The 12,678-nt window shown below is 35.3% G+C and overlaps 1 protein-coding gene across 1 annotated transcript in view; it reads left to right on the top strand.

Moving 5' to 3' along the window:
- Window positions 1–12,678, top strand: part of si:dkey-106n21.1 (solute carrier family 23 member 2) — an 81,335-nt gene that overhangs the window by 10,581 nt on the left and 58,076 nt on the right. Inside the window, exon 2 of the mRNA XM_038280454.1 lies at window positions 9,570–9,716. Coding sequence (XP_038136382.1) covers window positions 9,570–9,716 — 147 coding nt within the window. The remainder of the gene's footprint in view (window positions 1–9,569; window positions 9,717–12,678) is intronic.

The following is a 12,678-nucleotide window of genomic DNA, read 5'->3' as shown; positions in this document are numbered from 1 at the left end:
AACCTGTCTGAAGAAAGAAGGTTTGGAGTTCTGGATACATCACTATTATTTTCTTTACTTCTTCAGCAGCGCCCGCCCACTTCCAAGTCTGGACTGATGGTTGTAGGTTATCTAGTGTGCCTCTTAAGAGTCTTAGAAACTCAATTGCCTTTTTGGTTGGTGCCTCTGGGCAACAAATACATTTTTTATTGTTTTTTTATTTTGTTAATTTGGTGTTTATTTCAAAACTCTTTTTTTGTTAAGCTACTTTCTTTCATTTTTCTTTAACTTTATTCTCTCATAAGTTTAACTTTTCATATTCAAATAGGAGTTTGAGGATTTCTCTGTGGGGAGGGTGAAGTCAGAGCGAAACATCTGCTGCCTGCTGGCTGTTTCCAAGTTCATTGGCTTATTGTTTTAAAGTGTTCAATTATTAGTCTTATTACATCAGTGCTTTGATGAAGGCGGTTTGAATTCAAAGACTTCCAAAAGTGTCTGACAAATGTGTCCCTGTTTTCCTCAGATCTGAAGGAAGGATCTGCTTTATATCACTTTGTCAGTGAGCAGATTTTCTGAGTCCAGAACAGAGAAAAAACAACTTTAAACAGAGGTGGTGGACTCAGATTCCAGCTTCCAAAAACATACAATTCAGTTATAGAGATGATCCCTTCCAGATATCACCACACCCCCCACCCCATTACAGAGGAACGAGGCACCAACCCGCTCCAGCCAGTGATCAATACCTCCTTAACGACCGACCCTTAACAATCATAGACAGGTTTCAGGTATTACAGGAGACAATCCCCCCCTTAACGGCAATCGCCCCCCTTTAATGACCAACCTTCAGAATCATAGAGTTTAGCAGAATATAAGCTTATGTATTTGAGAAAGTAATAATTGATTTTTGCTCAAAAAAAGCCACGTTTCTTACATACATCATTAAGATGGAATTTAATCATCATAATACTTCAACTTTAAGTACCTTTGTACGCAAGAAATCTGCACAAAGCAGCAATGAAAATTTTACCTTTTTGCCTTTGTGTTTCATGCATTTCGATGAGAAAGGAGAAGATATGGTCCTACTACAAAACTAAAGGAAAATTAAAATATATTTTCTTATCTAAACAAGCTATTTTATTTTTAAAACTTAACATATTAACCAGTGAAAGTCAGAGATTTTAGTATTTTTTCCTGATTATTTAGCAAAAAGGCACTTTATTAATTTTTTTTCTGATATTTACACAATAAAGTCTTTGTTTTGTCACCCAGGGACGGCAGGTTGACTCACTCCTTTTGCCGTTTCTGGTATCTAGAGTAGATTAGCTCAAAACTCCCAAGACAAAGGCTTGATTCATAAAAAAAAATACTCCCTACTTTGCTAAATGTTAGCTTTTAAACATTAGTTGGTAGAAAAATGATAATCATTATGTGTTGTCAAGTACAACAATAAATAGTATGGCTAGCATTAAGCAAAAGAGAAAAGGACTCCTTAAAATATTATGGAGCAAACATACAATGATTTTCCCCTTTAAAGTGGAGCAAAAGCAAAAGGTTAAGCAATAACAGTCATCCAGTCGATGCAGGTTTAGTGAATTTGTTTTCGCTTGAATGAACAGTACATTTCCCTTTAAGTCCTACTGCAAATTTACACATAATCTGAAGTACGTCATAACCAGAGCTCTGCAAACCACAAATTCATCAGTCATTTGCACACAAAATCACCTGTCCACAAACTTGGTGCGCAGTATCAGTAAATTATAGTGTTTTTTTTTTTCTGATTGTCTAGTTGTCAGTATCCAGCAGATGTTTTTTCTAAGCTCTGTGTGCCCGTTCATGTTTTCATTGCTTTAAATGTCAAAACGGCACATTTCTTAGTAAATGAATGTGTAACCACACATAAGCTGCTTCCATCCATCTGTCCATTCATTCAGATAAATATTTTAGCTTGCTCCCTTTTTTTTCTCTGACTACATCAAGTTGACATTTCTTTTAAACTCAAACAATAATTTAATTTCCTCTATGGTGAAGAAATAGCTCTTAAATAAATATTGAAAAAATAATAATAAATATAGAATCAAAAAGATTAAAAGATTAAAATTAATCGGAAGTGTGTAAACTCTCATAGGTTATTGTTTTTTTTTTTTTTTTAAGAATTGCTATTATAGGTGGGTAGAGTACCCAAACATCTTACTTAAGTAAGCGTAAAAATCTCAAGTTTCTTGTGGTCATTTGAGACAACAAGAAATTTCTCTCAAGTAATATTACATAGTCTACAATACGCTAAAATACAACTATTTCTAATTGTACATTTTTCTTAGTTATTCTAGTAAATGCAATTGAGTAATGTGACTAGCAACTAGCCACCTCTGGTGCTAATATATAGTATAATTCATATATGATGTATCAACATTTTAAATGCACAAAAACAAATAGTCAAACAACAAAAAGTCACAGAACTAACTTGAATCTGACAAAAGTATTAATATATAACATTTCTATGAAAATTGACAAATAAAGGTCAAAAGTTTGCTTTTCAACCATCCTTCAACGGAATGAATTAAGAAAAAAAAATAAAACAGGCCCCGACAGAGATGATGGTACAGTTAAAAATGACTGAAAATAATCTGATCAAAATTATATGTTTAATCAAGGTGTTTCCAATAATTAGCCTCACATGTCTCTACAACTTTTAATCAGTCAGTGAGCATATATATTTATATGTCTACAGGCAGTCACTGTGTTGTTTGGTGACATGGTGTGTATCGAGCTCAATATGGACCAAAGTAAGCAAATAAAAGAGTTGTCTCAAAAGATTATAAAGAAAATTATAGACAATCACATCAAAGTTAAAGGCTACTAAGCCATATCCAAGTGGATTCCTTTTTCTGTGACTTCAGCTGAATATATATTATTCAGAAATATAAGATCCATCATCTTTGTCTAGGCCTGTTTCGTGAGTTGATTTTTTTTTTTATTCTGTTAAAGCATGGTTAAAAAGCAGTGTCTGTCTCAGGAGCAGAGAGTAGCTCTTTGGACCTTCCTCAATGTCTTTAATAACTTCAGAACCAGTTCATATTTTCAACAAAAAGCAGAGGAAACTGAGGAAATAACTGCTCCTTGGGTTGTGAAGGTTTCAGACCCCTGCTCTTTGTAAATATCATATCATTTCTTCAGCCAGTAGCTGGGAGTAAAGGTACACACATGCTTGTTCTGGAGTTATTTTGTTTTGATTTCGTTACCTGCTGAGAGACTGCCACATCAGAGTAGCCTACATCAAAAACAGAGAGAGAAATGGAAACCACATGGCTTTGCCGCTCTGTCTGTCTCAGTCACATATTTCTTGTGTGTGAATAATGATGAGACATGATTAAAGGTGCTCTTTGTAACACGCAGCCAGGCCCCCCCATTGTCAATGATGGATTTGATGTGTGTGTGTTATAAAACATGCAGGAAGACTGTTGCTGCAACATCCCAGCAACTGTTATTTATTATCTAATCAAAAAGTTGTATCCGAAGAGAAAAGACTGCATTAAGTGTTTTTATTACTTGATTTCTAGAAAGGTTCAGAATATTCTGTGTTTCAGCAAAACTTTAAGACACAGCAGATAGGAGTATGTTTTTGTCATTGCTAGTTTTCCGGCTTTCTTTTTTCCCACTTTCCGTGTCTGTACAACAGCTGCAATGGATTTTCACATCCTTTTGAGGGCCAATGTTATAATGGATATCAAAGGATTTGTAAAATTTCTGCAAACCGTCAAAGTTATTTTGTGTATTTGCAGTTGTTTGGAACTGATTTCCATGTCAAAACAGCTCATCTTTTTACTTTGATAAATACGGGTGACGTGTTTGGTGGTTGGTCAGGAGGCAAACATGAAAATGGAAATGCTTTTCAATTACCATGTTTCAAAATTAAACAAGATATTGTTTAAAAATTACTATTAGGACTTGTCAGAGGATGAAAAATGTGTATTCCTAATCATTTTTATAACCGCAAATGTAATATAATCTTCACCCTTTAACAGGTGATTTCAGCTAAAATCTTTTACCTCATTTGGGCTCTATAGGTTAAAATAAAAATATTTTACTTTTAAATGAAAATTTGAAAAAAAAAAAAAAAAAGGCCAGAAGCAGGCAGAAAAAAAACCTTTGAAAATGCAGTGTCCTGTATTGCATTTTTATGTGACAGTATTGCAAAGTGGGAGAAAATTTTCACAAAACCTTTTTTTTTTTTATAAATATGGATGCTCTATCTATTTTTTTCTTTCCCAGGGCTAGATAATAGCTCAAAAGAATTACTTTCACAAGCAGACCATTAAGGTTTGCCAAAAGCATCTGATTGGTGAGTATCTATGAATCTTTTTTGTATATGATTTAGGGAGTAAAATCGTATGCCATGGACATGGAGATGGGACGGAGGGAGAGAAAGGGAGGGAGGATAAGAAATAAGGGGAAATAGAAAGAGACAGAGATAGAAAAGAGGGAGAAGAGAGGAAAGAAAAAACCCACCAAAATAGACAACCCAGAGGATATACAGTAATTCCTAGAAGTTGCTTCCACACCTGCATGTGATGAGAGGGACAGAAAGCAGAGAACAAAGCAACAGCTCAACGGAAACAAAAGATAACTAAAGTAAACATCCAACTAGCTTCAGCAGCAACGAGTATCACTTATACAAGTCACTACATGTATGTGGAAAGCAAAAACGATGGTGATTACACAATATTTTTTCAAGGTTGAATATATCTGTAGCTGAAGCTTAGAATTTACTGTTAGTATGTATTCATGAACACCTGGAACCAAATGCCTGTGGTATGTATGCACAGGCATGCTAATGTATGAAGGGTTTACAAAGATTCTTCAGATGAAAAATATGCTCTATAGCAGGTGTGTGTGGCCCCAGACTTTCCCTGCAGGACCGCTAAATACAGTAGGCAACCAGAGCCCAAGATATCTAAAGGCATTCTAGACCACAGTGACAGAGGGAGCGCAGACATACGGGCTGTTTCTCCATATTTCATGTACTGTTGTACATGAAAAACATAGCTGTACCTTAGGAAGCTGTCTTGGCCTTTTGTAGTATGGATGAAGCCAGCATACACAGATCAGTCTAGGATGAGTCTGACTTTATGTCTTATCCTGTGATTGTCGAATTCAGCTTTGTGAAATAGCACCCTGGTTTAGAGACACAGCAGTGTTTTAGAAGGTTTGCAGTTGTTCCTCTTCTTAATGAATAGGTAACTTAAAGGTAATTGGCTGTGCTGGATTTTTGGGGTTGTTGGAGTAAAAGTAGTTGAGTGCAGAGGTATTTCGTACCCTTTACATAATATTAACAGACAGAGGGGATTATTAAAAAAAAAACAGAAAGAGCTTGTGCTAGGACATCACAAGGAGTGTAGCACTGAATAAAATAATAATAATTAAAAAAAATAAAATCTTTAATGTTAAAATTGCTTTAACCATAAGAACAATAATAATTTTGCCATCGAACTTTTGGCCTGAGAAAAAACATGTAATATGTAGCCAACATTTTGAAGAATGTTTTCAAGATGGCGTGGATAATAGCGCATTGTGACGTCACAAACTGGTAGGTGTCAGTAGTGTTCTTTGCAAGTAAAGCACATTCAAATGAAATTACTCTTATTTAAAAACACTTATAATTTATTGAACAGTATATAATATTTCATAATTAAAGTACTTTCAGAAGTTTGAAATCTGAATATGACTGGACTTCTTTAAATTTTTACTACTACTTTTTATTTCTTCAAAGTTTTCATTTAAGGTTTTACGGTTAGTCTTCTTTTCAAATTGCGTTTTCCAGATCAGATTCTCTTCATGTCTGGGGATGGCTTTCCTCTTGAGTGAAGGGCATTTCTATTGGTCTGCATGGATGTTAGCAAGAAAAGTGTATCAGTCAATGTGCGCCTCAAAAGTGAGCATTTGTAATGGGCTTGATGTTAAGAGAAATTCATTTGTAAAAAGATTGCACTTGTTAAACTCAATCTGAACACAGATTATATTAAAAACTAAACACTGACAAGATAACATTTGTAGAAGTAATAATATAATGTAACAAATACAATATGAAAAAAATATATTTAAAAAACATAAAATTTAAGAAAACCACCTTAAGTTTTATTTTTAGGTTAATTTCTGGATTACATTTTTCAAATTTCCATTTACATAGTTGTCCTTTGCTTGCAACACTAGGGGAAAAAGATCCCTCCATCGTAGGTTCTTGCGTTTTCTTGTGATGTACTGTGGCTTTGAGCCTTTATAAGTTTTACTATAGCCTGCATTTTTAATTCTATCAGGCTACTAAAACTAAAAGTACAGTTTAAAAAGGTTGCATTAAACAAGTTTTGGAATGCTGATTTATTTTTCTCACTTCTATATCATCTGCCAATTTTCCATTGTTATGCAGGTAAACATTTTTCCATAGGATAATTTTAGTAGCTACTAGCCATTCAAATGATAGCAGTTGAAAAAACTTTGCTGAAACATGCTCTCATGATGGCAGCAATGTGGTTTCTTTATTCAAACCTAATAAATATAATTCCTGTCGGTGTTGTATAACATACCATATCATAAACTCGCAAAATTCTCAAAAAAGGGCCAGATTTTATTCACCTGGCTCTTTTTTGGACGACATGGGATGTGTTAAAACTTGACATGAATTGTTAGTCATTTTGAATATTATTAAGAGCAGGTTTTTTTTCTTGTATTTCCCACAAGCTGTATCTGGTTCTCCTTGCACTACAGATTCACACAGTTTGCATGTGGGGTTGTGAATTATGAGGTGCTTGGTTGTGTTTTGGATGTCTAAATGATAAAGTAATGAAGTGTATGTGAGAAGGGAAGAGGTGAAGAAGTTGCTTCACAGGAGTGCTAAGTGGTGCTTCTCTTGCTTCTCTAAATGCTCCTATAAACAAAAGTGTTTCTGAAACTACGGAGTGAGTTTTATTCCATTATTGTTGTATGGTTGAAAGTAAAAAACTATTTTGCAATAAAAAAAGTTAAACCATTTAATCCAGGAAAAAAAGCACCTCGAAATACCTCTTAACTATAAACTTGTCATAGTCTTGGTTCTGTTATGTTTTCTTTTGAGTTTTCCTTTTTACTTTGCTCCATGTTTTATTGGTTTAATTCCTATTTTGTTGTGTTTTCTGGTTATATTTCAGTTCTTAGGTTTTTATTTGTTGCCCTCTGTTGCCCTCTTGTGTTGCTCTCCTTTTCCCAATTTCTTTCTTTACTCCTCTCTTCCCACCTGCCCCCAATCAGCTTGTTAGTCCTCTCTTTGTTCAGTCTTCCATAAATACTCTCCTTGTGCCGTTCCTCAGTGCTGGTTACTTTGTCTTACCTTGTCGTGATTGTTTTCCCCTGATGTCTCCATGGTTCTGGTTATTTAACTTTTCTCATGTTGGACTTTTGGATTCCTGCGTCAGTTGATTGTGAACCACTCATTAAGTCTACAAAACACCCACCTCTGCCTTCCTGCCTCTGCATTTGGATCCTCAACCAAACCCTGACAAAACTATATAATCTCATACATAATATATTATTATATTTGTTTTCATACTTTTTATAAACTTTTTCCTTATTCTATTTCATGTTTAGTTTTCTATTTTTCCACTGAAAATAGGATTAGATTTTACATTTCCTTTTTCTGATTAAGTTTAACAAATTACATTCTTTTCTAATGCATTTTTGAGATCCCAATTGGTGCCTTCAAGTTGAGTTAGACCTACGCAGATCCGATCGGTGTTGGTCTTATTGTTTAGATCTCTGTCATACTTGCTCCCATCTGTATCTAAAGTCTGGAGCACGTGAGTATCTTAAAACTCTAGAGATCAAATAGAGATCTATTCATCTGAGGCAGCTCAGAAAGAGCGCCTGAGCAGAACCACAAAATATAGGTCAGCAGTCAAAACAGGAAGTGAACATGATGTCTCATCAACAGCAGCAGCATCCTTTAGTGGTTTCTCTCTTTCAAGTGGTTCCTGTCTATTATTTCCTTCGTTGGTCTTATTTGTGTCATATTTCTTGAGACGTGTGGTGTTCTGGTGGCAATAAGCTTCTAATCTAACAACTTTGTGTGGTGTTGCATTGAATAGTGTAGTGATCTTGTCTGCTCTGTCTTATTGAAGTTGTTCTGTGTGTCCTATCTCCCCTGCTGGGCCTTTGCCTGTGGTTGGATGTCCCACACTATGGTTGTAGTCTTTTACATGCCCATACTAGTGCTAGGGCTTCTCTTTCTGTTTGAGAGTACTTGTGCTTACGGTCTGTTAGGCTACTACTTACCGGTATATAGCAGATTGCTACCTCTTTTTCCTGTCTGTGTTTGAATCAGCACTGCGCCCAAGCATACAGGGCTTGCATCAACAAGAACTTTAGTTGGGGCTTCTATGTCAAAGTAAGCCAGGCTATCCGTTTTAGCTAGTTCAGCTTTTAATGTTTTAAATGTGTGTTTTTGTTTTGTCCCAAATGTAAATGTACTTTATTTCTGAGTTACCGTAAATGTCGTAATGGTTCTGAGAGTGTGGTAAACTGTGGTATGAACCTGCTGTTGAAGCCTTATAGTCCCAAGAATCTACTCGCCTCTGCAATGTAAACTCCGCTACAGCTCTCATTATTTCCTCTGTATTTTCGATGCCTTCCTACATTACCATGATAACAAGTCTGTCCAGGTTAAACCGGCACTCTAATTTAGTGTTAAGCCACATTCTGAAAGTCTTTTCACAACACCATTCAGATGCTTGTCATGTGTTTCCTGGTCTGGTGCAGGTATGATCAGGTAATCTGAGATGTTCTCAGCTGTTTCAAAGCCTGCCACAGCGTTAGCGATCTCGTGTTGTAATTACCCACTGGCTGATTAGTCTCTTGTATCTGTAAACTCAGTTGTGCACTGCAAATGTTGGGATCTCTCTGGACTATCGGGATTACAGCAATTGCGGGTATCACCATTTGAGATCAAATTTGTCGAAGATTTCAAATCCATTCAAGCCTTGCAGAATTTAATCCACTGTAGAAATTGGGCTTCTTTCTCTGACTACTGCTTTGTTTGCTTTCTTCATGTCCGAGCACATCCTGATATTTTTGGTGATGTTTTTTACCTGATCCGGATTTTTAGCTTCTGTTGGAGAAACTCACAGAGAGTCAACTCGGGATCCTCCTCCTGCTGCTCCAGAAGGCCTGCGAAAATGAGGTTGTCTCTGATAAATAGTGACTGAATGTCCAAAATGGATTTTCTTATCTTCCTATTTTTGCCGGACAGCAATTTCATACCCTCTGTGAGCTTTGTGACATCTCACCTCAGCGCTTCTTTCTCAGCGGTAACTGAGGCTAGCTGTGCTTGACTGTATTTCAATGACTCTCTCAGGGCTTGAGACTCCTTATGCAGGACTTCTACCAAGCCTTACTTTGTTTAATTTACAATTATTGACTTGTACTTACCTGAGTGAATTTGATTTTAACTACATGTATGTCGCCATTTTACTTACGCACAGCTCTCGTGAGATCTCAGCCACTCATTCCTCTAAAAGGTAAATAATGATCTTGATTCCATGTTTCTTTTTCCTGTGCTTTGTTCTCAGGACAGTGACGATCAACCACAGCTGACAGACATTGCGGAGCCACACAATAATGAGTCGCTGGGACAGACAATGGACCAAGAGATAGATTTGGTTTACTCCCTCAATGACAGGCCAGCATGGTATCTCTGCATTCTTCTCGGCTTTCAGGTAAAAAAAAATATCAGCTTGTCAAGTTAGATCAACCAACAGCAGTGTTGGACCATAGAAAAACACAGGTCCAAGGATTTCATTAAAAAAAATTAAAGTATTGTGGCACTCAGTAAAGATTTTTTGGACACATCAAAAAATATTTTTCACTGATTAATATGAGCCAGTCATATCAATGTTCTTTTTATGGATTACAACCCAACCACAATATTTGCACTTCAAAAAGTAACAAAATAAAATAAATTACAATCTAAAAAAATACATAGTGCAAGTTTTATTTAGGCACATCACCTATATAATATTAACAAGCTGTATCAGCCAAATTTCTCTGATCTGGGCGAAGAAGAAAATAGCTAATTTATGAAGGCCTGAGTGGGATCTTTACTCAGTCTGTTTACGAAAGCTAAAAATGGTGTACACAAAAGTATTTCCTTAATCAAAGTCACTCAAAAATAGAGTCAGTTATGGCTGCAGCCGGGAGACCTCCTATTTTATGGCGCTCGCTTCAAGCCGCTTCCCTGGAGAACTTAATTCACAGCCCCCATTCTTATCTTTTTCATAGTTAATTTACATATCATCATAGCTTGACTTTTTCAGGTGATAAAATGTGCAATGTTACAACACATTCTTTGACTAATCATATATTTTGACTGAAGGAGAGGCTGTTTCAGATTTTCCTTACTAGCCTGTTATGTACTAACCCAAACTTCACGGGACTAAGACCTAATTTTTAAGTCTGCTGTCAGAAGATTTCTTAAAACATTGCTCTTAAGATCAATATGTCCGGACTCAGAACTTAGGACCCAGAATTAGAAGCAGTTTATTTGTATGTGTCGGATCTAAAACTTAGCAGGTAGGGCAATAGTATGAATCTCTGGAGAGGGCGAAACTCAGGTTAGTGACAACGTAAATCTTATGGAAGATTACAAGCGTGTAAGTCATTAAACTGGTTTTTGAGTTCAGTCTGTGCCCAGAACAAAGGTTGGGATTTGACTAAAAGATTACCAAAAGCAGATGCCCAGAGTCCTGGGAGTCAGGGCTAAAACGTTGCTAAACTGGCTGACAAACAGATCAATGCAGACGAAGGAGGCAATAGTATCCAGAAGACAAAGCCAAAGCCGGTGTTGAAGAGCTTAACAGGAGTCCAGGCAAGAAGATCAGATACCCAAAGAGGCACAGAGGGGAAATCCAAGTCAAAGTCAGGATTATGGCTGATTAAGTCCACAGGCAGAAAACCAGCAGGAGTCCGAAGACAGGTCAGACAAAAAGATCAGAACAGCAACAGGCAGGCTGAGAGGTCCACAGGCAGAACAGGTGAGGATAAGGCAATAAGAACACAAACAGGTACGCTAGAGAACTCTCACCGAAGGCTCGAATAATCTGGCAATGACGAGCAAGCAGGTTAAATAGAGACTGGAGCAGGTGATACAGATGAACAGTGATGAGAAACTGGGCGGAGCTAGGCAGAAGCTTCCCCCCCGCTGATGTCATATAGAAAACACATAATTGTTTTTACAGTGAAAGAGGAGAAGACATCTTAATCTGTCTTTTTATCTGCTATTTTTAATCAAATATTTTCCTTTTTTACATCATTGTCTTATTGTTATTATTATGTTTTATTTTCTCTAATAATTTATGTTGTCTTTATCTTACTGCGATGTACTTGTTTTCCTCATGTACAGCAATTTGATTTGTTTTGCCACTGAAATACACTATATAAACCTCTTTGACTAATATGTACTATGTACCACCACGCTAATATTTGCCAAATACGACTGCTTTCTACAAGCAGTTGAGTGCAAAGTAATATCCAATAGAAACACTAGTAAAGCAACTAGTAATGCAAATAAACATAGCACTAACAAATGAGAATGTCAAATGTAAAATTTAAGGGATTTGAAACATATATATATATATATATATATATATATATATATATATATATATATATATATATATATATATATATATATATATATATATATATATATATACATATATATATATATATATATATATATATATATATATATATATATATATATATATATATATATATATATATATATAACAAACAAAACTGTTCTCTCACCCCTTGTGGGGTGGTATGTGTCATCCTCAAGCTCGGGTCCTCTACCAGAGGCCTGGGAGTTTGAGGGTTCTGCGCATATATACATATATATATATATATATATATATATATATATATATATATATATATATATATATAAATAAATGAAGAGTTTTTCTTTCAGCTGTTTAGTTAGACCATGTGGTCTTCAGATATAAGATGAGTAATCATATTCAGAGGCTGATAATTACTTAAATTCTTTCTTCTTCATTCAAAATCATATTAAATGAAGGAGAGAAGATAGAACTATAAATAAAACTATAAATAAAATTCACAGTAAAACAATATGTTGGGAAAAAACTCAATGAGAGTTACATTTAATTTTGGGATCAATAAGCTATATTTTGATTGAATTAAACAACCAACAGGTAAGGATTCTGATTTTGTCGTCAAAAGTTTAGACTCTCTAGATGCTGATGTTATACTTGTTTTTTTTTTTTTTGTAAAAGCTTAATCATACAATTTCACTGTCTTGGTAAGTCTTTGAGCCCTTCTCTATTGCTATGGCCAAGTTTAATTGTTTTCCTGCTGAATTGCTAGTATTTTTAGGCTTTACTGACAGATAACTGGAAAAAAAAAACTTTAATCACTATATGAGCAAAAAAATCTGGTTAGTTGAATGTTGGTATACTGTAATAAAATATGTATATATTTATTTTACAGCAAATAGAATATTAAGCATGAACTGCATTTTACACAGAATTGTTTTGCAATTTCATGCAATTTAATGTTTCTGCTATTTTTTCCATTATCACTAAAAATACAGATATAAAAAAATGTGTTTAAATATACTGCAGTAAACCAACATAATTCTTTCTAATGTGCTGCTTA

The sequence above is a fragment of the Cyprinodon tularosa genome, unplaced genomic scaffold (genome assembly GCF_016077235.1).
Source record: "Cyprinodon tularosa strain WSP-4 unplaced genomic scaffold, ASM1607723v1 ctg160, whole genome shotgun sequence".
NCBI classification, from domain to species: Eukaryota; Metazoa; Chordata; class Actinopteri; order Cyprinodontiformes; family Cyprinodontidae; genus Cyprinodon; species Cyprinodon tularosa.
The sequence above is the reverse complement of the archived record's forward strand: the minus strand, read 5'-3'. Positions and strand labels throughout refer to the sequence as shown.